Source organism: Thamnophis sirtalis, unplaced genomic scaffold, assembly GCF_051295495.1.
Source record: "Thamnophis sirtalis isolate CommonGarterSnake01/CBP01778 unplaced genomic scaffold, rThaSir2_p1.2 scaffold_7, whole genome shotgun sequence".
Lineage (NCBI taxonomy): Eukaryota > Metazoa > Chordata > Lepidosauria > Squamata > Natricidae > Thamnophis > Thamnophis sirtalis.
In genome coordinates, this window is record NW_028261387.1 from 49,205,151 (window position 1) to 49,231,778 (window position 26,628).

The window sequence follows — 26,628 nt, forward strand, 5'->3', positions numbered from 1 at the left end:
CATTTGAAATCAGAGATTCCCCCTTAATAAATTTCCTATAAATGAAGGATGGAAATTCCTCTTGCAGTTTCCAAGATTTCATATTTATCACAAGAGTAGCATGACGGTTATCTTACTCAAACTCTGCAAGTTGTCCCTCTCAAAAAGTCAAGATGGAAGTTCCAATAGGCAGACTAACTTTGATCTTATTGTCACGGCTGCCATCTTGGACCATCTCCCCAAACTCTGCAGAGACTCCTGAAAATCTGGGTTGCTCTTGCTTGCTCCTTTTATGGGGCTTGACCATATGGAGTTGAGATGAAACTGACAAGAGTTCCTCTGGCTTTTTTTCAGCCTGAGTAACGGGTCACAAACATAGTCGAGGTACATGAACTAAAGTAGGAGAAAATTGCTTGATGATCCACATAATTCTTTATGTGCTAGTGACTCATCAAACTAGTAAATATGTGTCTATGGATCAGCACAGGTGAACAATTGCATGCATGGTAGATGGGCAGTACCTTCACACTTTAGCCTGCATCCACTCACCTTTGTTCACCAAGCTGCTTTTTTGGATGGAAATTTAGAGGAAATGGTGGAGCTACATTCAGAAATAGCTTGAAAAAGTCAAAATGCACAGGACACATCCATGCTGGCAATCTCTTTCTCAGATACCTTGAAAGGGAGCTAAGCACAGTCCATCCCAGCTCTCTTCTACTCTCATCTAATCCTATTACCACACCACCAGGTTAAGGTTAGCAATTGGTGCTTGCCACTTCCCCCAGCCAGAGGTCGTATTTAGCCAGTTCTGACAGGTTTTGGAGAACCAGTAGCGGAAATTTTGAGTAGTTTGGAGAACTGGCAAATAGACTGGCCCCACCCCCACTGCCTCCCAGCTGATCTTCTTTTGTTGTCCTGAACAGGAGAACAGAGCTGAAAAGAAGGTTAGTAGGGGGGGGGGCATGGGGATTTTGCAGTATCCTTCCCCTGCCATTCCCACAAAGCCATGCCCACAAAGCTACACCATGCCCACAAAGCCAAGCCCACAGAATCAGTAGTAAAAACTTTTTGAACCCTATCACTGCCCCCAACAGAATATGATTGGCAGGGAGAGACTTGAATCTGGTCACTTTTCTTTACCAGCCTCCCTACTGAGGCCAATTAGATCTTGGACAGTGGAACAGCACAACACATACTTTTCCTCTGAGTATTATAGGGAGTATTATAGGAAGAATGCACATTAACATGGCAATGAGGAGCAACTAATAATATATGTCTGAATAGTTGCAAAAATATTTAGAATATATCTGCAAAATAATAGGAAGGCTTTGACATTAAAATGGCAAACCAGACTTTTAAACCAACCTGTTGATTATTTTGTTGAATCCAATTATTGTAATTTACAACCATGTCTTCATGTGTAAACCTAATTTCAAAATAAACATTGCCTGCATTACAACCTGAGAACACAAATCCCTGACATGCCACAATCTGTAAACTTCCTCTGTAAGGAAATTGACATTGCACTATGATCACAAAAAGAGTGCTATGAGAAGGATAGGATAATATCATACTGTTACATTTACAATCATCTGAAGATTTTTCTACATTTAAACAGTCATCTTGGCAGGAGATCCCTTAGACATTTTTTATTGATTATGTGCAACTACATAGATAGTTCTTCTCTATAACAATCTCTCCTTAACCTTACCTTTCAGGTCTTCCAATGATGTAGTCATCACCACTGTTTCTGCGGTCCCCCCCCCCCTCCTCCTCCTCCTCCTCCTCCTCTTCTTCTTCTTCTTCTTCTTCTTCCTTTCCTAGCATTAGAGTTTTCTCCAGAAAGGTGGGTATTTGCAGAATGTTCCATTAGACCAGTGGTGGGATTCAATTTTTTACTACAGATTCTATGGACGTGACTTGGTGGATGTGGCAGGGAAAGGATACTGTAAAATCTCCATTTCTTCCCCACTCCAGGGGAAGGATACTGCAAAATTCCCATTCCCTCCTGATCAGCTGGGATTTGGGAGGCAGAGAATAGATGGGGCCAGTCAGAGGTGGTATTTACCAGTTCTCTGAACTACTCAAAATTTCCACTATCAGTTCCCCAGAACTGGTCAGAACCCGCTGAATACCACCTCCTCATTAGATATTAGATCTGCTTATATTATTTTATATATTTAATCTTCCATTTGAATGTCTCCATTTGTTTTAAGTTCACTTAAATTTATATTAAATAATTATATAGTATCAGGTGTGTGATTAATTGCATTGTCTGTGAGTGATAAATACTTTTGTAAATATTTTTTTATCTTTAAATTTTTTATGTAAGGTATAAAAACAATTAGACATTTCCTCCATATTGATGTTACCAAGTGTAGTTTGCAGTCTATGTTCTGAACAGAGATACAGGAGATACCAGGAGGTGTGCTGGGGTGTCAGATTACTGTGTCTCCAAACAAAGATCAAGGGACAGGGGTTTACATGCACATTTCTCCTGAAAGAAGCATTTTCTGTCCTGATAGCCACCTCTTTGTGCCTTCCTGTAACGGGAATGGCATGCAATGGACATCTATGCCAACAAAATGATTTTGTGTCCTCCTCCAAATTCTCTCCCCCCCTTCTCCCTCTCTCTCTCTCTCTCTCTCTCTCTCCTCTCTCTCACACACATAAGAATTTACTTTGGGGGACATTTAAAAAAAAAAAGTAGTGCTATTTTGATTCTTTGTCTTCCCAAGCAATGACTTTTTGTTACTGGAGCAAATATAATTCTTGTGACCCCCTATAATAAACATATTCTTAATTTAATTATTACATATTTTTATGAATTACAGGCTGCTTCTGGGTTGGAGACAATTTGGTCTATATACCCAGAAAAGAATGATTCAGAGATCAGAATGGAAATTCCATTTTTATTCTTTTGTGCTGAGTTCTTGGTGATATGCACATTTTGCTGTAACCTCTTACTTTTCTATGCCATCCTCTGTTATTGATAGTAAGAGTGAAGAGAAAGAGAAAAGCTATATTTATTCTTACATGTGCAGCTTGGTAACCAAGATATGGTGGGATTAACAGTATAACTGCAAGGAACATTCATTTCAGATTCTCAGGGCCTTGTTGGCCAAATTTGGCTGTGAAGGGGAACTCCAAGCACCTGATTTGGACTCTTTCTCATCTTGTCTTTGGACTTCACCCATGGATACTGATCTATGAATTCTTATTTGTTCTTCTATCAAATTCACTCATGCTGGTTCTTTCCTGTTACGTTGGAAACAGGAACAGGCAGAAGAGTAATAAAATGAAATGAGGCGCAGAGGCACAATGGCCATGACTATAATAGGAGTTATTCTTTTAAAAACAGCAAAAATATGTTACACTGCTTTTAAAACAATAGTTTTCATTTTTACCACCGAGATTTAGAAAAAAGACTGGAAAAAAGACATTGCAATCTATTGTAAAAATTTAGAATCCAAAAGCAATGCCGGCCAATGAGTCATTGGAAGAACTCGTGAGCTGCAGTTGGTTGCATGATTTCAGAGGCCTGACTCATTGCTTCATGGTCTGCATTAAAAATGGAACAGAGGTTTCATCTAGAATGGCAAGAGCTTCTGAAATAGTAGGTTCTCAGGATCTGTTCAGTTCTTCTTGCGCCTGGTAATAATTAAGATGACAATAGGAGCCAGCAAGTTCTCTGTTTCTGAGAACTTCTGAGGTACCTGAGAGAAACAGTAAATTTTAGATGGGGCTGGCATAAAAACACAAAGTGAAGTGATCACTAAAGAGGCACAGTACAGGCAGTCATTTGCAAAATAATGCATAACTGAGATCTTTTATTCTTTCCAGGGTGATTACTTTTGCAGAGTAACTGAAAATGGGCTCTAGAATTCTGGGAGGTTACTGGAAATGTGAAAATTGTTCAACTCTACAGGACCATAGTAGCCCTTCTTGACAATGGAACTCAAGAAACGTTTGTTTTGCAAGTGTCAACATGCCTTTTTCGGCTCTTCTTCTCTCTTAATTTTCAGCCTTGCATTGTGGTATGGAAGCATATACAGTGTTCTGCATTCTTTCACTGTTACATACTGACAGCCAAGTAATAGACTCCACCAAGGTCCTCCATTTCAGCAGGAGAATACTCAAAACTGATTGGCCCAGCTGTCTCACAGCTCCCTATAAAAGGGCTAGCTGTCAGACAGGCCGGTGCTGGGCCTGTAAATAGTTGTCTAATAAACAGCTGTTGTTTGTCACTGAAGCCTGAGTCCTGTCTCATCCATTCACCCCATCTCACATTAACTTTTCTACATAAGGTATCTTGAGGAACAAACCAGTGTTAGGATTCAAAAATCTTTTACCACTGGTTCTATGGATGTGGCTTGGTGGGCATGGCATGGCTTGGAGATATTGTCAAATCTCCATTCCTCCCCCCCCACAAACCAGGGGAAGGTTACTGCAAAATCCCCATTTCCTCCTCATCAGCTGGGACTTGGGAGACAGAGAATAGATGGGGCCAGTCAGAGCTGGTATTTAGCGGTTCTTTGAACTACTCAAAATTTCCACTACCAGTTCTCCAGAACTGGTCAGAACCTGGTGAATACCACCTCTGGAACAAACCTCTCTGCTATAGCCAGCTTTCAGTTTCTCCTATTCAGAATACTACTTCACATTGCATGGATGTAGGTGATAAAACTCATACCACATGATGGCTTTAATGGCTATTAGACAAATTTAACAGAAGATAAGGGTATCAGTGACTGATGAATGCTATGCATTGCCTAGATCAGAGATAGATATAGTAGGAGAATGATATTGGTTTCCCGTATTGTCTGTGGGATTTTTAAAAGACTCTGGTTGTCTATTAGACTAGATAAGGTTGGGCTTAATCTTGTAGGACTCTTTTTATATCCTTATGCTGTCACCTGTGGTGATTGGGAGGTGAAAATGCTGGTTTTCTCCTCTGCTCTCATTCCCAGTAGTTCTCTTCTTGCTTCTGGCAATAATTAGGATAATAATAGCAATCAGTAGTTTGAAACCAAGAAAGCCAGCCACTAGGAAGATGAGATTGACTCCAGCATTTGAAAGAGAGCTTTGAAAAAACACAAATACAATAGAAATGAATTAGGTAATGTAGAATGAAAATGTTTACTTAAAAAGGGGACTTTGGATATTGTTTGGTGACGACTATAGCTCAGTCACCAGAGCACTTGCTTTCCAAGAAGAAATCCTACGTTCAATTTCTAAGTTATCCAGATAAAACTCAGAAATGGAAGTCCCAGCAAATCCTTACTGATCAAAAAAGACAACCCGAAGCATCAGATGATACTGAACTCAGAACATTTTTCCACTACCTTTAAGCAGTGCTTTCTAGGAAATCTGATTGTAGCAGTTATTGGCGTGAGTGAGTGGACTATGTGGGCTGGTTATTTTGCTTTCCCAACTGGTTTTTGTCACCTTTCCCATCTTCACTCTTCATTTTTGTCTATATTGCATCTATTTCTTGTTTTTACCATTTTTATTTTTAATTGCCCAGAGTATTTTGAAATTGGGCTGCATGTATATTTAAAATATTAATATGAATAGTATTTCTCCAACATTTTCTTTTCTTTCTCTGGAATTTCTGGTTCCAAATTAACCGGACATGCAGAAATTGTCAATATATGTTGTGTTGTGAATGTGCAGGAGAGCCTAGTTTTCAATTTAGCCATTACACTCCCCGTACAGTAAGATAATGCCACAAATCTAAATTGTGCAGTATAATGTTTGTCCCATTTGACCAAACTGTTCTGATTTATATTTGGAGTTATGAAGCTCACTGGTTTTTCAAACCCGCTACCATGTTGAATGGGGATTGCTGCTCTATCAAAGGGGAAATTGCTTATAAATTCCCTCAATTATGACTTCTCATTCTCTGCAGGGTATCTGTGGGCTGCTGGGGTGTCAAAAAAGTTAAGAGGGCAGCTGTGACCATACTATTGAAACTTCATCTCTTTATTCCATGTAAAACCAGGGCAACTCTGATCATGTAGTCTGAACTGCTACCTTACCTTATTGGATCCTTCTGCAGATGTTCCTATCCTGTCCTACATATTTCAGACTATGCTTGCAGTTAATGCTAAGAATACTCAACGTTAGAGAATGTACTTTGGAAATGTGCATTTCTATATTTATTTTACATTTGTCTTCAATCTAGCTGGGGAATTCTGGAAGCTGAAGTCCATACATCTTAAAGTTGCCAAGGCCGAGAAACACTACTTTAGAGTAATGAGGCATTTTCTTTTTCCTTGATTATGATGTGTACCAAAAGTTCACGCCATAATTTTTTTTTAGTTTAATGTTATTTAGTTTAATGTTATTTCTGGCTGTAATTTTAAAAAATGTCATCAGAGTAGGAAGTTGTAATTGGGCTCCTCCCAGTCAAATATGGTATCAGAGAGGTAAGAAAAAATGTGAAGGCAGCCTCTGTGCAATCAAAGCCATGCTTTGGGTGTGTGTTGTATGCACAACGTAAATAAAAAGGAGCTTTGATTGAATGGTCCTGGCCGCTACCTGACATTTCTTACTCTTTCTTGCTGAAAGTCTTGTGACAATTTCTAACCATCACCATCCCAATTGCCCCATTCTGCATATATACTACAATATTATAAAAAGCTCTTTCTTCCAGATATGGCTTCACAGCAGGGACCAATTGCCACTGGGGAAAAAAATAGCTTCCAACCCCCACCCCACAAACCCCTGAAGCAAAAGGCACCATCCAGCCTCTGTTTCAAAACCTATAACAAAGCAAGAACCTCACTTTCTGTGTCACTCTGATCCACTGTAATGTAAATCAGACCACTGTTAAATTCTTTCTGATATTTAGTTAAATCCCTCCTTCCTCTAATCCAGTGGTTCTCAACCTTCCTAATGCCGCGACCCTTTAATACAGTTCCTCGTGTTGCGGTGACCCCCCAACCATAAAATTATTTTATGTTTTCTGTATTTTTTTTAAAAATATGTGTTTCCCGATGGTCTTAGGCGACCTCTGTGAAAGGGTCATTCGACCCCCAAAGCAGTCCCGACCCACAGGTTGAGAACTGCTGCTCTAATCCAAGCCTATTAATGTTGAATTGCACACTCTGGTGCAGAAAAAAAAAAGGTACATATAGTCTTACCCGGAGATGCTGTGAAGGATTCTGGGTTTCTCTTGTACATCCTCTGTACCTGGCAAAAATGCAGCAATACACAATTAAGTTAATAAGAATAAATATAATAAACATATCATTGAGCAAGATTAATTATTCTAAATAGTGGGTTCAGTTCAACTGAAAGGGAAGAGGTTGTGAAGAAGAAGAAATTCCCCAGGCCTCCCACCTCCATTGTCTTGGGTACAGGGCATCCCCTTGGCCTCTACTTCTCCATCCTGAAATATACACACACTCCTGCTTCATTCTTTTCTTTGCAGCTTACCAAACACTCTAGCTTTTTCTTTCTCTTTTCATTCCTGTCTTTGCATAACACAAGGGTGGGGAACTATGGCTCTTTTATGACTTGTGGACTTCAACTCCCAGAATTCCTGAGCCAGCCATACTGGTTCAGGAATTCTGGGAGTTGAAGTCCACAAGTTATAAACGGGCCATAGGAGCTTTTTCAAGAGGCAACTGGACTGTCTGGTTTTTCTTCTTCAGATCTTGCATGAGAAGCGAAACCTCTTCAAAGAAAACCCAAAAAGCCCAGTTGCCTCTTGTAAAAGCACCTTTGGGACAACCATGACTTGGATGACTGAGAATCTCCATAGACACAAAGGGGCCATAATGCCCACCTCCGGCACAACAGGTTAAATCTTAATTGAAATCAGAGTTTATAACCACAAATCCAATTATTTTGAAGATATAGCATAGAACAGGTTTACGACTAAAGACTTACTTGTCAGAACATTCACCTTGACCTTCTGCAGGGTCTTCACAGTCCCCAAGAAACGTGTCAAACACTGATACCAACCAGCATCCTGTTTCTGGAGTGGGTTGATGGTTACCATGACCATCCCTTCTTGGATATTGTCAGCAATGGCTGTGGTGCCATTTCTTCGCTTGACAAATGGCAGCCAAAAACGTCGGGCACTGACAACATGCTGGCACGTTGCCTCACTTATGTGCTTACACCAACTTTTCTCTCTCCACTGGTTCTCCTGAGGACTATAGGAGCAATTGATGGAAATGGGTTCCCCTTCAACACCGAAAACCTCTGTAATTACCTCAGCTGTAGACACTTCTTGAAAAGAAAGATAGATAGAAAGAAAGATCTACTTTTGCACAGAGGGGCGATTAGCCTGCAAGGCTTCAATAGCATTGTTCACAGTCTCATATAAATCCATACATCTGGAACAGTAATGTGTTCTAGCCCCCACCCATCAACAATTACTACACTGAAATTCTTTCTGATCTCCCTTTTACTAGTCTCCCCCCTTTGCCTCTCCTTTTGAGTATTCTTCTTTCTTTCAACAATATTCTATGCATCCAACCAAGTCATATGTGGTGCAAGAAATCTGATGGCAAAATAAATTTCATTTTAATATTAATATGTAGGGGGGGGAAGCATTGAAAGCATTCATTCTACCCTTAAATGAGTCACATCTTAATCATTTTTCCATAGCTTTATTACTTATATTCAAAATTATAAAAAATATTAAGTTTGCCCAGCTGGAGGAACTTGTTAATCACTTAGCAGAATTCTTACTGAGTTGAGATATATTATAATTTTTTAAAAAACTGTTTAAAAAGTATCATGAGCCGAAAGCTCTTCTAGTTGTTACTGGACTCATTCATACAACCCATTGAACAATAACATATAGCCAATTAATCACATCAGCAACCAATACAGAAAGGCAATTTCCTACCTGACAAGTGGACCAGGAAGATGAGATACCAAAGCTTTTTCATGTTTCCTTGGAAAATCAAGAGGTGCTAATTAGAACAGAAAAGAGAGGCTTGTACCAGACAAATACTTTGCTTTACTAGACACAAGGGTTGAAGAAGAGGAACTTATGTTGCTCCCTGTTGTAGATTGAGCAATGCCCCATCAAAAAAATAAAAAGCCTGGCACTTGCTAAAAACAGACCTTCCTCTGATGAAATAGTCATTTGTCATATTTTTATGTCACAGAATACACCACAACTACTGTTTTTGAAATTAATAAACTAAATAGATACTTGAGTGCCTTCTTTAATTTTGCTATGGAGGTTAAGCCTGGAAATTGGCTTATTTCAGAACTTTGATAGAGCTCCAAATTTGGACTAGATTCATTTCATCACTTGGCTTATTTAGGGCAAAATAAATCACATTGTGGAAAATATCCCAAATCATCCATTATACCTGTAACCTTAGCAATAGTCACTTCCTTTGTATATTTTGGGCTGTTTCCTTGGTGAGTAGTCTGTAGTCTTAGTTCCTCTTCTTTTATTTTCAAATCTTTATTTTCTGTTTGCATTTTTAATAGCTCTCCTGTCTGCTTCTAGTTGCAAGTTATTTTTATTCATATACTCCTTACTTTTTTTTCTTGTTTTCCACTTGCCATATCTTATAGTTTGGGGTATGTTTCAAGAGAAAGTCCTATATTCACCAGTTCTTCAAAGAACATAAATTGAGAACATGCTTTATTATGGAAAATTATTCTGTAGAACCTCCATCTAAAGATAAAATATCAAAGGAGAACCAGGCCTGAAAACTTGCCATCCACAGCTTGCGTACAAATTCACAAGCGCTGAGTCTAGGGCACAATCTTCCTGATACCCTGTGATGGCTGTATTTCAGCTTGAACTACAAGGATACTTTCTATTGCTGTATTAAATTAACATGTCACAATAATATATAAGCCTATATTTAATTTTATCCTCTTTCTTATTACCTGTTTTCTCTTGGGGAGGATAATGCCTATATGATTATCACTAACAGTGTCCATCGTCTGGGCTTTAGGAGATCAATATTGGAGGAACTATTAAGATCCCCATATTGTATTATATATATAGTATATTGCCAATACTTGACTTAAACAGATCTCAAATCTAGCTGTACATCTTTTACTCTGTGAGAGAAGAGGATTACATTTTATAACTTCTGATTGTCTTCACATCCTCCCTCTTTATGTCCTTTTAAAGATATTCAGTGATCATAAGCTTTTATCTTTTTTACTTCAGAGTAATGTGGAAGTTGATTATCATGTAAATTGTTCTCACTGCTTTCCCTTATTTCCTGTCTTTCAGTTTTGCAATATTATTTTAGGACTCTTGGCCTGAGCATATCTTCAGTGAATAAACTGCCCCATACATGAAAAGTTGCCTTTGATTTGCAAGTATTGAAGTTTGAGCTAGAAAAGTTTATTTCCGACCTGTTAACTGGATATCCCCTCAGGTGGCATGGCTGGGGAAAGTGATTTTTCCCTATTCCTTTTCTTCCTTACAGCCTCCAGCATCACCTTCCAGGAGGTTCTGGAGTGTTCTCCAACCCTGTTGTGTAATTTGCTGAGGACAAAGAGGCTGCTTGGGAACTGGACATTGATAGATGGGCTCCTTTCCTTCTACCTCAAGAGGGAGCTTGGTTTGCATAATTCTGGATCCATTCCTTTTTCCTATTTGGGTAATTTCCTATATCCCTTTCCAAACAATTTATATCAATACAGTTGTCTTTTTTCACTGCACCAGCACTGTGAGATGGGGAAAAGAATCACTCCAAGAGAGCAATCAAACCAACCGTGGGGGCGCAAAATATTGAATTAAAATTTAAGCAGCTTTGAAATATAAGGCAACCTCATTAATCAGATCACAAAAATAATTTTCACAAAATGAAAACTAACATTGGAACGAAGAATACTATGTTATATCTATCATTTCTGACAATCAGTGATACAAGAAGTAATTTTGGAGGTTTGAGCCTAAGTTTTAGAAAGTATCAAATTGAGGTGAAGTCTTGCTGATTTCATGATTATGGTTCATTGCAGTCAGTCAGAGGTTTAGACTGAATTTGGCATTTTTATTCACTTATTAAGTCCTTCCTAAGGACCTGGAATAGACAGACATTGTTGTTTGATGGTGTTAAAGGTATTGTTGTAGGATATAAACTGTTCCAAATAAAGCAATTGACTGAAGGTGATTTTGTCAAAGCTGATGGTGCTCAAGTGATTCTCCAGATGTTTTGGGATTGCATCCAGAGCACCTAATCTGTATTATTGATACTATCTTTGCTTTCTTTTGTCAGTGTCATTCTACTTCTATTTGCAGATCTTTGTATTTTGTGATTTTCTCCAGTTTTTTTCCTTTTATTCTGCTGTCCCCAAGTACTGCAAAGTCCATTATTTAGGCTTTTTAGCCTTTCTTATCAACAATTGTTAAATCCAGAGTGTTCTGCGGCAGGTGCTTTGTTTGAATTCTAAAGTACCGGAGCATTTTAGCTTTTTTATTTTCTATTACTCTATCATGGCCCCACCAGTTCTTCTGATTTACAAATTCACCATTGTTGCTACTTTGTCATGCTATTGTTTGTAGTCAGTCTGAGGCAGAGGTTCTTCCTCGGCAAGGAAGCTGAAGAAATAGTGGAATACTTAGTTAGGAGCTGCAAGATGATTGTACAAACTGAGCATAAACAGTGGCATGAAAGGGTAGCAACAATGGTGCACTGGAAAATTTGCAAGAAATACCATTTGCCTGCAAGCAATAGCCAATGGGATATTATTATCATCATATTTTATTGATTTACTTATGCTCTTTGCATAGCCACCCATTTCACAAAAAAACTGATTCCAGGTGGTACACAATAAAAATAACTGCAAAATCAAAATATAAAAAACAATATTAAAACAATTGCAAATAACAAGTTAGTAGAGAAAAACTGATGTTAAAACAGTGCAGCATTTTATTAGATCACCATTTCCTTGAGATCTCCAAGCCTGCTGACACAGCTATGTTTTGAGGAACTTTCAGAAAGCTTGAGATTCTGTTTGAAGACGTCTCCGATGATATGCTTTTTGGAGGCTTCTTTTGTGACTTTTGGAGGAGATAGGATCATTGTGTACCTCTAGGGGTTATATATTGTTCTTCAGCAGTATTACAATTCACTGATAAAAGCATCTTTGATTCTTTGCAACATTTTCCTTCCACCTTTCTCTTTGACTAGGCTCAGGAGGAAAGTACTTCCAGATCAGTGACATGCGGTGAGCTTCATGGTCGGTGAGGCAAGCGCGAAAGCCCTGCCGAAGCCCTGGCGCTGCGTCTGCTATAGTGCGGGACTGGGACCCACTCTATGGCAGACGTGGCGCCGGGACTTTAAAGCCCTGCTGCCAGGGCCCTGCCACCACTTTAAAGCCCTGCTGCCCAGGCTTTAAAGTGGCGGCAGGGCCCCGGCGGCGTCCGCCATAGAGCGGGAGTGGGTCCCACTCTATGGAGGACGGTGCCGGGACTTTAAAGTTCTGCCGTAGGGCCCCAGTGCCGTCTGCCATAGAGCGGGACCCGCTCCCGCTCTATGGTGGACGCAGCCGGGGCCCTGCCGCCACTTTAAAGCCCAGGCGGCAAAGCTTTAAAGTGGCGGCAGGGCCCCGGTGGCAGGACTTTAAAGTCCCGGATCGCTGGATAATTGGGTGGTTTTTTTTAATTAAACAAACGCCTTTTTAGCACATCACCTCCTTGCTTAGAATAGAGCATTCACCCTGTTAAAATTATCTCGACACACACCAAACCATTTCACCAAATACGATCAATTTTATTGAGAAAACACCAGCTGGAAGGTCTGTGTATGTGGGCCTGCTATTTTTTTTTAAAAAAGCAATTGTCCTGACCCTTTCTATTTGAAATAGACGATACCTCACTGAGCATGTCCGGCTGCTGCGGGGAAGACTGCTCCTACGAGATCCTCAGCCGGAGGACCAAATTTGGGGAGAGCCAGCAGGCTCACTTGGGCACTCTGTGGGGAGGCTGCTGCCATTGAGGTGCTCCTTCCGCGCCCTCCGAAATAACCTGCCCAATGTAAGCGTGCCTTCCTCGTGGCTCCTCTTGACCAACACACAATTTCTTTTTCCATAATCGCTCAACTTCAAACCTGCAAGGCATGATTTGTTGCTCCCAGATCAGGAGGCGGGAGAATCACGTGCCTCCTTTGCATAAGTAATTTTTCATCTTTAACCCTTGCTTAACTCTGAGCTAGGGTTAAAAGGCAAAAAATTCCTTATGCAAAGGAGGCCCATAGTTCTCTCGCCTCCCCCTACAGTTAACACTAAGCAGACTCAGAGTCACTGTGACTCTGGAGTCTTGCAGCAACTACCTTGGCCTTTTTAATTATTTTAAAAATTCTTTTCTTTTCCTCATGACACTGGTGAGGCCCCGCCTCCCCTGACTGCACATCCCTGTTCCAGATAGAACATTTTTAAAATCACTTTCTTCCTTTTCTGCTTTGATGAACAAGCCAATGGTCAGTAATTACCCCTCCGCAGGTTAATCTTCAATAATCTTCACTGCCCATTTACACTGCCTTATTTTAAAAAGTTGCTCAGCCATGTAGTTGCACATGTATTCATTAGATATTTTTGAAGGAACATGAAACGCCATCTTCTATTTGAAGCAAACAAACATACACTGGTTATAAATGAGTAAATGAAAAGTAGGCAGATTTCTCTTTTTACTGCGGCACTACATTTGTGGCTTATGGAATGTGTTTCCATGATTCAGAAATGATAATCCATATTTTACTTTCCAAGCACTCCCTGATTTATCTGAAACAATAATGATTGTGGAGTTTTTGTGTCTGTGTGTTCTTGGTGGAAAAGAGAGGAGCGGTTGCATAGGATTGTATTATAAATTCAGTGGACACTGGCATTGTATTGATTAATGTGTGACCAACAATCAAGAGTATAAATATTACTAGTATAACAATGGTGTTTATTCAATTTACCTTTGAAAATTAAAAAAGATAGTGATAACAGACTTTATAAAGATTATAACTGTCACATAAAAAAGTAGGAAGAGTTTGCGCAATCAATTTAAAAACAGAGTCACAGACTCTAGAGGGCAGACAAAGATTGGAAATCAGAAACAGCGACCAAGGATTGAGTTAAAGTTGCAAATGGTGGCAGGTAATAGGAAGAAAAAATGAAGAAGAACTTGCTGTTTTAAAGCAAGTTCCTTTATGTCCATTAGCAATGTTTATTTAGTGCCATAGGTTAAATTAAAAGGGTAAATTTTGAGAATTGTATTATGCAGATGAGAAATATGAAAGCTATGGAGTTCTATTAATTGTGAAGGGCCTACAATGCCATCAAGAGTCACTGGATGGCAGTGTGTGACCATAGCATTAGCAAGTTCTATTACTAAAACTGAAAACTTAAAAAAATATGTGTGTCTTATCGCTTGGCTCCCACTCACCCAGTGGTGGGATTCAGCCAGTCCGCACCACTGCGGGAGAACCGGTTGTTAAGTTTCTGAGCAGTTTGGTGAACTGCCTGTTGGAAGAAATCATTAGGGCAGAAAACCAGTGGTTAAATTATTTGAATCCCACCATTGCACTCACCCCATATTCTACCTCTTGACTTGTAGTTGTTGTGTGATTGAATGGACTTTAAATACAGACAGTTTTACAGTGATTCTCCAGTAATGGCTTGCACTTCAGGATAAAAACAGCTGCATAAGAAAGTTCTGATAGGTTTACACAGAAATTTTCCAAACAAGAGGCATGAAGGAAGAATATTCTTTAGATGCGTAATTGAAGGAACAAACTAAAACACGTTTAATTAAGCTACACAAGGATAATGTGGGGAACTGACAGAACTTGCGTAATTTCCACGGCTTATCAAAATTAACATCAATTGTAAGGAGGGGAAGCGCTAAATAAAATTTCCTGGAAGCATAATAGGGCATTCACCTAATTGGGTGGGTGACAGGAAGTGTCCCGGGTTCAGTGGGGAATTCCTCATTTGTGCATGGAAGTTGCACTTTAGGTAGGCTGGCTTGAAAGAAATCCCCCCTGGATTTCTATAGGAAAGGATTTGCGAGCTCTGCTAAAACGGGCTCTGCTTTTCTCTAGTAAAGCTCTATGTAAAATTCCTCATTTATTTCCGAAAGATACTTTGAAAGAAGAATGTGCTCGCCTGAAGTTTGCTTACAAAAAGGCCTATTTGATTTTACTCTATTCTTCGATTTATATGGCCGCCCAATTCAAAGCAACCATGGGCAGCATACAACATACTTAAAATGAAAACAAAAACATCAGACCTCAGAAACAAACAACTAGAAACGGGACCATAATTCAATCCAGAAAGCATCTCTTAAAAACAGAGTCAGACTCAACAGCTAGGCTCAATGCCTGTGGGAACAGCCAAAAGTTCAGTGGTTTTGAAAAGGCCAATCAGATTGGGTCAGTCTGGATTCAACAAGTCAATCATCCTGATTTAAAATGCAGGTAAGGAATATCAGTTCTGCTTGAGGAAATTCTGTCCTTTTCAGAACTAAAAATGAAAAGCCCTTGGTACCAGAAGTCCCTAGAAACCCCCAGCCTTGGCGCAATGGTTAAGGTATCACCTGCTATTTTGACATTGTTGGCCCCCTTGTAAAGAATTATCAAAGATTTTGACTTGGAATAGGGTGAGTTCCTTTGCACCTGACACTTTACCCAGGAATTTGGTCTTGGATGAAGCTCTTAAAAAGGAAGCGCTCATAAGTTTAAAATAGAAGCCTTTTTGAAACTTCCATCCTAGCTTGGTCAAAACTGAAGGTGGGACTGAGATGACTGATCATCACACCTTGAAGACCATTTTTAAAATTTATATCAAGTACCTTGTTGATCAGAAAGGTCGGTAGTTCAGTGGTTTGAATCCCTAGCGCCACATAACGGAGTGAGCTCCCATTACTTGTCCCAACTTCTGCCAACCTAGCAGTTCGAAAACATGTAAAAATGCAAGTAGAAAAATAGGAACTACCTTGGTGGGAAGGTAACAGCATTCCACCACAAAGATGTCTTCAGACAGTGCTGGCTCTTTGGTTTTGAAACAGAGATGAGCACCACCCCCTAGAGTCAGGAATGACTAGCACATATATGCAAGGGGAACCTTTTCCTTGAGGTTGTCCTTGTGGGTCCTTCTTTGTCCAGACAGGAAAAGCACAAATGTTGAGCATACAGCTAAGTCAGGAGGATAAAGGGATTTTGGTGGGAAATTAGTAGCCATCCTGACTTGGTTCATGCATTATACATAATCTAATAAATATGTTTGTGTGTACATTGGCCTAGCATAGGGTGGGATACTATCTGTAGAGTTTCTGAGCCATATTTCTTCCTCAGACTGGCTTTACACATCGCCATGAACCAAAGCCAAGTTATCTTTTTAGAGAAAAAATCTGTATTTTTTCCTATAAGTGCTCGTTCAATATGATGAAAGAAAAATTGCTTTTGTTTTAAAAGACAAAAAAAAATGCCACAGTGTAAAATGTGATATTCTTGGTCTTATTGAGTTATAAAGCTGGCCAAAAATATCTTTACCTTTCACGGTGTACTCCTCTCTCCAGCAGGGCGGCATCATCAGAAAATTTCTCTGCCCCCTCTGGATTATTTTTGTTGGGAAAAGGGAGGGGTCTTCAGGACTGTAGAAAATATCAGAACCAAATGTAGCACTCTCTACTCTCTCCAACAGTGAAAGTCACCACCATGAGAAATTCCAAATATCTGAGTCCCCTGTGAAGAAGGCAGAAAAACAGAAGCCCCTTTCACAAGGGAATACAATTTTTTGGGAGGAACTACAAGACGGCTGAAGGAAAAAGGCTGAGGTAGCATGTCGGGGAATGGGGGTAAAGCAAGTAGATGCTCCCAGGATGGCCCACAAACCATTTAACAAAGATCCTTCAGGACGGAGGGGTTATAAGTACGGGGGTGGGTAGGTGGTGGTAGATAGAAGATGTGGCATCCCAGGCCAAGCGAACGGTGGAGTTATGGGTACACCGGGAAGTGTCAGCCTGCAGAGATATGAGCACAGTGGGCCTGGCTGTATTGTAAAGCCAGAGAGGCCCCACAGCAGCCGGCAGCAGCTTAGTAAGAGGCCTGGTGTTTGGTCTGTTCCACATCAATGGGGCGTCCAGCTGTGGCTGAGGATGAAAGAGAAAGAGAGGATTAAAGGCTCCCAGGGCCGTTTCTAACCCGCCTAAGACTTACTGACGGGGCAGTGTGTAGCTTCAAGAAGCCTTCTTCATATGGAAAATATTAGGAAGCAAGCGAAAAAGAGTTTCTATCCAAACAGGGCTGATGTTTGCTCTGAAGAGCCCTAGAAACTCAGTATCAGTTGGATCCAAGTCAAAAAGGCATATGTTGAGACCAATTCCCATTGCAGCCCAAGAGAAAGATTACATATTCAGTGAATTTATGTTCACATTTATTAGGGAGAAAAGGTGGATTTGCAGCCTGAGGCTTAAATCAGCATTTCCTTCAGAATGATCTGTAGCGTGAATATAACATCAAGATGGAATCAAGATTCATTATTTATTTTTCAAGATTCTAGCCCACATGAACAACATCATCCGTGTCATGGAAATCCCTCGAGAGGCACCCAAAGTCATCTTTTATGTCTTATGTGGAAAAGATCTGCGTCTCAATGATTTCTCCGTGCCTTGTTTCCAAAGATGCACGCCGGGATCACAGCCTTTGAAATGTCACGGGAATCGCATGATTTGTGTGAAAATATGACCAGGAAACTTGATGTGGAGGTAGACAAAAAGCCTGCCTGATAATGAATGGCAGAGAAGGAATATACAGAGGCAGGATGAACGGGTGGGTGGGAAACGAATATAAATAGGGAACCAGTGAATGGGTCAGGGAAGAGGGAAAGAGGGGCTGGAAGGCAGAGGCTGGGGTAGCAAGGGAAGAGCTGCCTGCTTCGCAGTTGTGTTATTAAGGAGGTCACTAGGTGAGAGGGCCAGGCCTACAGGAATTGAGGCCCATGCTGCTGCAGGATGTTTGTTATTGGCAACAAATTGCTAACAGAAGTGAGAATCATTGTGCTCCGGGGAAGGGAGGAGGAGGCTGACTCTTGCAAAGCGGGTTTGAAGAGCACAGAGCAGGTTTTCCCCCTCCCCCTTAGGAACCAGCATGCAGCCCATAGGTTAAAGTTGAGAATAAATAATCTACAAAGCTAGGGTTTCCTATCTGCTGTTTTGGCTGCAGCAATCCGACTCCTGTCCCTTCCTCCTCTCTCTCCACCCTCTCCCCTGTCCACTCTCCCCCCCTCGTCCTCTGTCCTTCCTCTCCCTCTCCAGAAGTTGTTGATGCTCCAACACTTGAGGTTTTTAAGAAAAGATTGGACAGCCCTTTGTCTGAGATAATTTCCTCCCTAAGCAGGGAGTTGGACTAGAAGACCTCCAAGGTCCCTTCCAACTCTGTAATTCTGTTATTCCCCTTTCCCCTCTCTCCTCCCCTCACCACTCATTTTGTTTCAGACACTTTTACTTTTTCCTCTCCCATTTATTTTGCTCTTCCTTAATTTTATTTTGCCATCATAGCATTTATTCTGTCTTATAAAAAAATGCTTCCCTTTCCCAAATATCCGGCTCTTAGCCTATCCACAAATGAGTGTGTGAATTTTCTCACATCTACATTTATGAACTGATACAGAAGTCTTCACATATTTGTTGCCTGATCTTGCAATTGTGATCTCTCTGGCTGCTCGTACAAAATAAGCCAAAACAATCAAAACACACTTGAGCACTATGGTTTACCTTTTTCTTATATTGGAGAGATCTTTGTACCATAGCACTTGACACCTGGAAGGCGATTTATCAATCAGGAGATTTATTAGTACACCTATTCTATTTAGCCTGCTACATAGCAGCATCTAACTATCCTTCGTTGATCAAACAAACAAACAAGAAATTCATACCTAGTTAGTGCTTGGAAGAAAGCTGGCCAAAATATTCCATGGTCGTCAATTAAACTTGAAAATTGAATAAACATCCCTGAAAGCTGTGACAAATTGCTGTACCTTTACTTTTAGATCCTGCTTGTGAAAAAAAAAGAGAAAATAATAGACATTCCAACAAATAAGCACTCTGAAATGGTGTCTGCTTTGGGAGATTTTAAGTAAAGTCAAGAATAACTAAAACACAACATTTTATGATACTAAGAATACAGGCATTTCAACTGTGATACAAGATTTGTTGCTGATAAACTAGAGATGGACCTTTAATTTAGCAATCCCTCAATTAGATCTAACTTTGCTGGGAAACAATAGGCTGTTCCAATTTCTTGATCTCAGTCTTCCAACAGGGGAAAAAATACTGCTTAGAATTATTGCAAAGTTTGCTGAGATAGTGTACAATCTTAAAGAAGTTTATCCAGGAATAAATCCCATGGATTTTAGTGTGACTTAATCCCAAACGTCTATGTACTTCTGGATAGACATATAACTTCTTTGTGAATGTGCATAGGGCTGCAGCTCAAGATCACTAAATATTAAGTATTTAGTGAGATAAGTAAATGGGGTATATTCACCTGCATACTCATACAAGAACCAGCAATACAATTGGAAGAGGATTTCTTGGGAGGCATGTGATTCATGAAAGAAATAGTCTCACGAGGATTTATCTTTTCTCTTCATTTTATATACAGTTCCTTTAAGAGTAAAATCATGCAGCAAACTAAAAGTCATAGGTTGTACAGCAGAAAAATGCTGCAGTTCTCTTCAGTTAACCAGTGGAACTCCTTGCCATCACTTGTTAAGAAAGTTCTTATCCAAAGATTACACTTCCCAATAACATTCTCACTTTAGGTCCACTGTTGACCTACAGAGGTGCAGGGTGTGCTTTCATCTACCTCTTCTGAAGGTTTCTTAAAGTTTTGCCCCTATCCCAGAGACAGCTGTATAGACATCTCTTTGTGCCCCCATCTTGGAAATCCGTCTCTCTTCTAATCCACTCCCTGGGTAGTCCATGTGGATGAAGGTCTGCTGAGCTGCTGTCTGAGTTGCTTAGTTAAGAACAATAAACAAATGCCTAAATGGAAGATTATTCTTTTAAACCTGACTTCTGCTGCCTGCAAACAGTCCTGAAGCGCCCACCTCCTGTCCCGCTGCAGCCCCTGGCTTCATGCCTCGCTTGAAATCTGATCTCCTTTGCTTTGGAACAGCCAAGTTGCTTGGCCTCTGCATGCACCTTAGCCCCTGACCCTGTCTAGGCCCTCCTGTCCTTTTTCTGACACATGCCAGGGCAAATATTCACCCAAATGCACTTACTACTTGCACATTCTCCAGTAAACTTGCTTAGTCACATTACATTCACCCACACTTAGCGGAGTTTGGATTTTGCTTCTTGGACATGAATCACTAAGAAAGGCAACACTGCCCCCCTCCCTTCTGCCCCCATCAGAGACATGCCATTCGTATGCACATTGGTTAGGAAGATGCAAATGGGCTTCCTAATGTGTATCTCTATTCTGTCTGTGCCACAGTCTCATTTATTTATTTGGAGGATTTTTAATTCTGCCTTGAAGACCGTAGTTGTTGTCCAAATGGCTAGGTTCAATTAAAAAAAGACAAACAAGTCCATAAAACTTGGACAAGACAGGAGATCAGTTCTTTAATGCCAGAAGGATATCCGTAAAGAATAAGCCTGACATTTACTCTACTTCTGGCTGGGTTGATCTCTTGCTGAAATTGGGGGCTCCTGATCTTTTGGCCAAAGGGCGAGTTGACAGTGTGCTCAACTCTTGGCAGGATATGTTTGTTTTTCAGGGTGGACGCAATGATTAGCTTCTGGTCAGCATAAGGGACAAAAATGATCTCTTTGTTTTCATGTTCCTCCTAGGAGGAAGGAGATCCTGTTCCTTAGTGTTCTTTGGTTCCCGGCTGATAGAGGAGGCCAGAATGTGCTTCCCTTCAGCACTCCTGTGACATTTACCAAACTTTTGAATGCCCTGCTAATTATCACATCCAGATTCCATTTGCACCATTTGCTGGGTCATCCAGCAACATCTATTGAAAAGAGTGAGACCCAGGAACAGCTTCAGTAAGCATAGCGCAACATTGTCCCTGGGTAAATAGGAAACTGAAATAATCTTTCCCAGGTGCTTGTCTGGCTCTTGTATTCCGATATCCCAACAGGCCATAAAGAACTGAAACATAAAATAATGAGCCAGGTGGTATATGATGTTATGCATATAGGCATCATGACTACACTTGGCCAGTGATTCCATGTGTTGAAAAGGATGGTCAGGTGTGGTACACATGTGGCCATTGCAATCTTTTTAATCCCCAAAGGCAAGCAGCAAATGGAACAGGATGGCTTCTCTTTGGGACGAGAATACCAGAGGAAAACGCTTACCCAGAAAAATCTGATTTCTTGCACTAATCAGTGAAAATCCTATTCATGTTTTAATTCATATCTTTAGCCTTTGTGGTGTTATGCCAGAAGACTGGTGCTTGAAAATGGCTACAAGTAGCCAACCATACTGTGTGTCTCAAATTGGAAGCTATTCATTTATTTTCAAGATGGATCCTAACATTTCTACCATATACTGACTTCGTTTTCTTTGAAGACAATTGTGTGCTTCACAGCTGACGTTTAGATGCTCCTAGGAATCTTTTCACTATGTCTTTTTAAAGATGTAAATGCAGAAAATGGTTGGGTAGCAAAACAAAAGGACCAATCAGTCTTTCTCCTTCACTCCTGCAGTAACCCAGATAGTTCTGACTCTTAGTGTGATTCCAGCAAAAGGTTTTTGCATATCTGATAAAAACACTTGATAAGTGAGTTAAAATGCTGTCCATCAGTCCTTGATCAAGCAAGAAACTGTACTTGCATAGCATTTGCTGCCTCACTGCTGATCATTATCTTGGCACACTGGCACTGCTTTTATTTATACTTCATATATGTTAAGGAGAGTGACTGATGGATTTCCCCGACTTTCTTCTCTTCACTTTCACCAATGTCTCCTACTGGTGGAAAAGGAGTCTCTAATCACCTGTTTTTATTTGGTAACATATCCTACATAAGACGTAGCACTCAAGACTTTCTCTGTCTCCCACTAAAATCAGCATTAATTGAAGTGCAGCAAAGAAGGTGATAGTATCGCATCACACACCTTCTTTTACTACATGCTCAGAAAGGCATAGAAAGGGAAATCACACATTTGTTGCTCCATGTAGTCAAGCAACTGAATCACTTAAGTGTCTAAAGACATAGAAAAGAACATGAGAAACTGCTTCTTTCTATTAAAATGCTTTCTGATAAAGATTTGATTCTACTTTCAGTGTGGTGGTGGTGAGACTAGAAGTCATCTTCTATTTCAACTCATGAATTTCCATCAATGCTTTCAGTTTTGTTCTAAGGAAAGTTTCAGAAATGTTCTAAGGGGGAAAAAATCTGAATAATGTCCAATAAACAGCAATAATATCAGCAGCAAAGGTTGGACCTCTCTGGAATTACACACATTTAATCTATATATCTATATCTATATCTATATCTACATCTACATCTCTATATCTATATCTATATCTATATCTATATCTATATCTATATCTATATCTATATATCTATATCTATATCTATATCTATATCTATATCTATCTATATCTATATCTATATCTATATCTATATCTATATCTATATCTCTATCTCTATCTCTATCTCTATCTCTATCTCTATATCTATATCTATAGCTATAGCTATATCTATATCTATATCTAGATAGATATAGATATAGATATAGATAGAAGAGAGAGAGAGAGAAAGAGAGAGAGAGAGAGAGAGAGAGAGAGAGAGAGAGAGAGAGAGAGAGATGGATGCTGACCATTCTGGCTGACAACTCTGGGAATTAAAAGTCTATAGAGATTCTCAGTTATCCAAATCATGGTTGACCCAAAGGTGCTTTTTCAAGAGGCAACTGGACTTTCTGTTTTTTCTTTGAAGATGTTTTGTTTCTCATCCAAGAAGCTTCTTCAGCTCCTTCCATTCGCCACCATACATTCAGAGCTGAAGAAGCTTCTTGGATGTGAAGCAAAGCATCTTTAAACTTTTAGAATATGGAGTGCACCAGGTCTGGCCTAGGTATTAACACAGGAGTTGTCCATACCAATCTCTTGAGTGGCTGCTCCCTCAAAATGCTCAGGACCACAACACTGAAAGAGATGGTGGGGATTCATAGCAAAGATTCTGAGGGCCTTCACGTGGCCATAAGCCCTGCAGATATGTGGTCATCCATGTCATGACAAGAGAGGCTGCTTGTTGAACCTTCCACTTGCTCTTCTTCCCTGTCTATTGCTGGGCACAATCCAATTCTGCAGCAGGAGTTGGGGAAGAGAGTGGATTAAAGGATTGACAGAGGAATGTCAGTGATTCAGCATCTCTCTGTTTGGCAAAGCAGACTTTGGGGAAAGCCATAACATCATGCTTAACAATCAGCATGCTACTGAACAGAAAGGATGACAGATTTTACAATTGGTTGCATGAAGCCCAGACCAATTAATTTTGTGCATCATAACCATTACTTTTCATCCACTGCAGAAAGATTTCTTAAAGTTTATCTGCAGATCTGTGCAGAAGGAAGAAGAAGCAACTCTTGCATTAAACATGCACAGAAGTAATGTCTAGTGTAAGTCATATGTTGCATAGGTGCTCAGCAGGGTATAAAAATAAGCAGACATTTATTTAAGATGAAGATGCCGAATTTTAAGGGTGGGGGGGAGGCAGCATCAGTTGTGAATTTCTATCTTGAAATACAACCGAAACTAGCATTTACCCGTCAAGGGGAAAGCATGCAAGTCAGTTCATTCTGCACTGACAGTTGCGTTTTCACCTGGCGTGGTTTCGGTTTTACATCTTGATTCACACCCGCAATAAAAATGGGGCGAATTGAATAAATTGCCACAGAATGCCCTAGTACCCCAAAAGTGTATGATGAGCTGGCCACGGCGATCCGACGTGCCCTGAAGTGATATGAGAGGTGGGGGGGGGGGAATCAAATCAGGCTGTTATAAGTTTTGCTCCTGCCGGGCGTTTAGCAGAGTCTTATTGCAAGGTGGAAGGAGAAAAGCTTGTGTCAGCTGGGGGAGGGGGCGAGAGAAAGAAAGAAGCCCAACTACTCCTTAGGAACGCTCTGCTTGATTATTTAACTCTTTATTTTGTGTTCCCGGGATTTTCTGCTCTCCCACTCACCCCCCCCCCCCATATCCCGGCGCAAAACTGTCCAAGGAGTCACCTAATCAAAGTAAAACCAAATCAGATCGTTCCCGACCCAGCCTCTACTTAGATGTAGAAAAACTCCAAATCCCCCCAAATCCAGGCGGGGTGGGTGCTGGGAGGACTTTTTCCAGGCGGATCCCAGCGACCGGGACGCAGACAATAGCTGTGGCTTCCGCGGTTTTAGCGCTTGGATTGCCACCGATCCGTTTTCGCGCCCGCGTTTCTCTCTCTCTCTCTCTCTCCTCTTCCTTCGGGCTAGCTAGGGGTCCTTTGCCGGCTCTCGGATTGCCCAGATGGTTTATTTTTTTCTCCTTTCACTGAAAGAAGGGAAGGGAAGAGAATCGAGAAGGAAAGAGTGTTTCGGAAAGGGCCCGTCTCTTTCCTACCTCGCTTTCGCAGATCGTTCCCCGCTTCCCCCCTCCCTTTTTTTTTTTGCTATTTGAAATGTTTCCCACAAAACAAGACACAGACCCACAGGGATCATGTCTGAGGGGATGATGGTTTCTGGGAATATTAGAGGGGGGCGGGAAACCGTTTCGAAAGGACCCCCCACCTGCCGGAGCTGGCAGCTGACAGGGGCTCCCGCTTTCCTCGCTTCCCGCTCGTCGGTACGCTTTTGCGCGCTCGCCGTTTGGCCGGAGCGTTCCCCGTCCTTTTATTGCACATCCTGACAAGGAAAACGTTCTTCCCGCGTCTTTGAACATCTTGTTCCACGGAAAAGTTTTGTTTTCCCCTCACTATTTGGAAAAGCGGAATGAATGAGATTCTACCGTTGTTTCTTTCTTTTTTTATCTTTAGGAGGAAAATTGTACGTGGGCGATCCTTAATTCTAAATCCGTTTTTTTCCCTCTCTCTCTTTTTAATTGTTTTAAAACGCTCCCGCATGAGGGAAAGAAATTGTCCTACTTCTTTGGCACATCTTTAACCTTTCCAGTATCATATACATACATACATACATACATACATACATACATACATACATACATACATACATACATACATACATACATACATACATACATACATACATACATATATATATATATATATATATATATATATATATATATATATAAAATACATTTTTAAACAGGGAGGTTTTGACAGGTCAGTTTCAAACCCTCCAACCCCCACCCCTCCCCAATCATCTTATGCGGTATTGGAATAAGACAATTTTGCCGCTTGGATTTTTTTGACAGTTAAATTGCAATGTAGGCAGAGAACGGAATAGGGATCCTGTCTCTTTAACTCTGTAACTAGACAAAGACTTTTTCCCCTTTGAGAGCTGAGCCCGGGATCAGAACTGTCAGATGATCTTCCAGCACTTGGGAGAGTTTGCAGAGTCATAATTATATCTTTTAACCTGTCTTGCTCTTTGCAAAAGAAAGGTCCTATTATATTGAAATGAGATTATTAGCCATCAAATACTTTCTTTCTTGGGATTCTTCCCTATTTTTTTAAAAAAAATTCAAATACCTTAACTACTTTGCAATTGAATTTTTATAAGATTTACTTTATACTAAATAAATGTTCTATTGTGGTTATTTAAAAATGTTTTAAATGGGTATTTTCAATATGCAAAAAAAAAATGGGAATGCTTGAAATGCTATCCATATAATTAAAGAAAAGGTAAGTTTTCAGAGCACAAGTTATGCGGGTCTCTCCCCCCCTTGTGATAAAACCATGGCAAAATGTTTTGCTTCCTGGGATCTCCTAAAAATCTGCTTTGCCATATGGTGTTCATCTTCCTTCCTTCTTTTTTGTTTTAGTTTAAGCCAAAATACAACATTATTAGAAAAAAACTAAATTAACTTAGGTGTTAGGAAAAAAGGAAAATACACAAAAGTAAAATAAAATACAAATTACAAATTTAAATGCATGTTTTGTGAAGATGGCACATGGAAGACATCAAACACAAAGAAATACAAATAGTAGTACTAATAATATTCATATTATTGAAAATAACGACTTAGGCCAATAAATATGGGACCAGAACACTGAATTTAGTTTATCCTAAACATGAATAGTTTTGCTATTTGATGAACATTTTGTTTATAGTCCCTGTTGTTTTAAGCACTGGGCCGCCTTAAAAAGGAACCTAAACAGTCTTATAGATGTCCAATTGAATCCAGTTGATCCTATTGTTAAAAAGCATAATGTGGTTTGGTTTTGTGAAGGAGGGGAAGATTTCCAACTGTATAAGAATTAATCATCAGTTTTCGTTACATTGTGGTTAAATCATATCCCTCCAGGACTCTGTAATGTCTATTCTAGAGCCTCCAGGGTCTATCTGCTCTGTTATTTTGAGGGTGAGATGAAGTATAGTACCCATGTCCCTTACCTTCTATTTTCCTTCCCAAAGGCTCCTAAACATACATGTTGCCGCTGACACTCTGTCAGTCCTTCATAACATCTCATGATCTCCACTATATGTCAGAATTCAGAACAGCACAAGATTCAGAGAGCTGAGAAGGGAGCAATTTGCTGAT

General features: G+C 40.2%; 1 protein-coding gene across 2 annotated transcripts; it reads right to left on the reverse strand.

The window, feature by feature from the left end:
* Positions 1-2,877: 2,877 nt before the first annotated feature.
* On the reverse strand, positions 2,878-26,628 carry LOC106538152 (triggering receptor expressed on myeloid cells 2). 2 transcript variants are annotated; one of them, XM_087719961.1, is made up of 6 exons: positions 26,481-26,628; positions 8,849-8,915; positions 7,879-8,220; positions 7,128-7,176; positions 4,896-5,062; positions 2,878-3,695 (listed from the first exon to the last, which is right to left on the reverse strand). In XM_087719961.1, exons 2-6 carry the CDS (start codon positions 8,889-8,891, stop codon positions 3,604-3,606), a joined length of 693 nt encoding a protein of 230 aa, XP_087576087.1. In that variant the 5' UTR covers positions 8,892-8,915; positions 26,481-26,628; the 3' UTR covers positions 2,878-3,603. The 2 variants fall into 2 exon arrangements, with proteins under 2 accessions (XP_087576087.1, XP_087576086.1); XM_087719960.1 differs by having other exon boundaries at positions 7,879-8,223.

Coding starts and splice junctions, on each gene's coding strand:
- LOC106538152 (XM_087719960.1), bottom strand. CDS start 8,891: ATGAAAAAGCTTTGGTATCTCATCTTCCTGGTCCACTTGTCAG. Junction 8,224..8,848: donor CTTCCTGGTCCACTTGTCAG/GTAGGAAATTGC, acceptor TTTCTTTTCAAG/AAGTGTCTACAGCTGAGGTA. Junction 3,696..4,895: donor TCACCTCCCAATCACCACAG/GTGACAGCATAA, acceptor TGTTTCTCTCAG/GTACCTCAGAAGTTCTCAGA.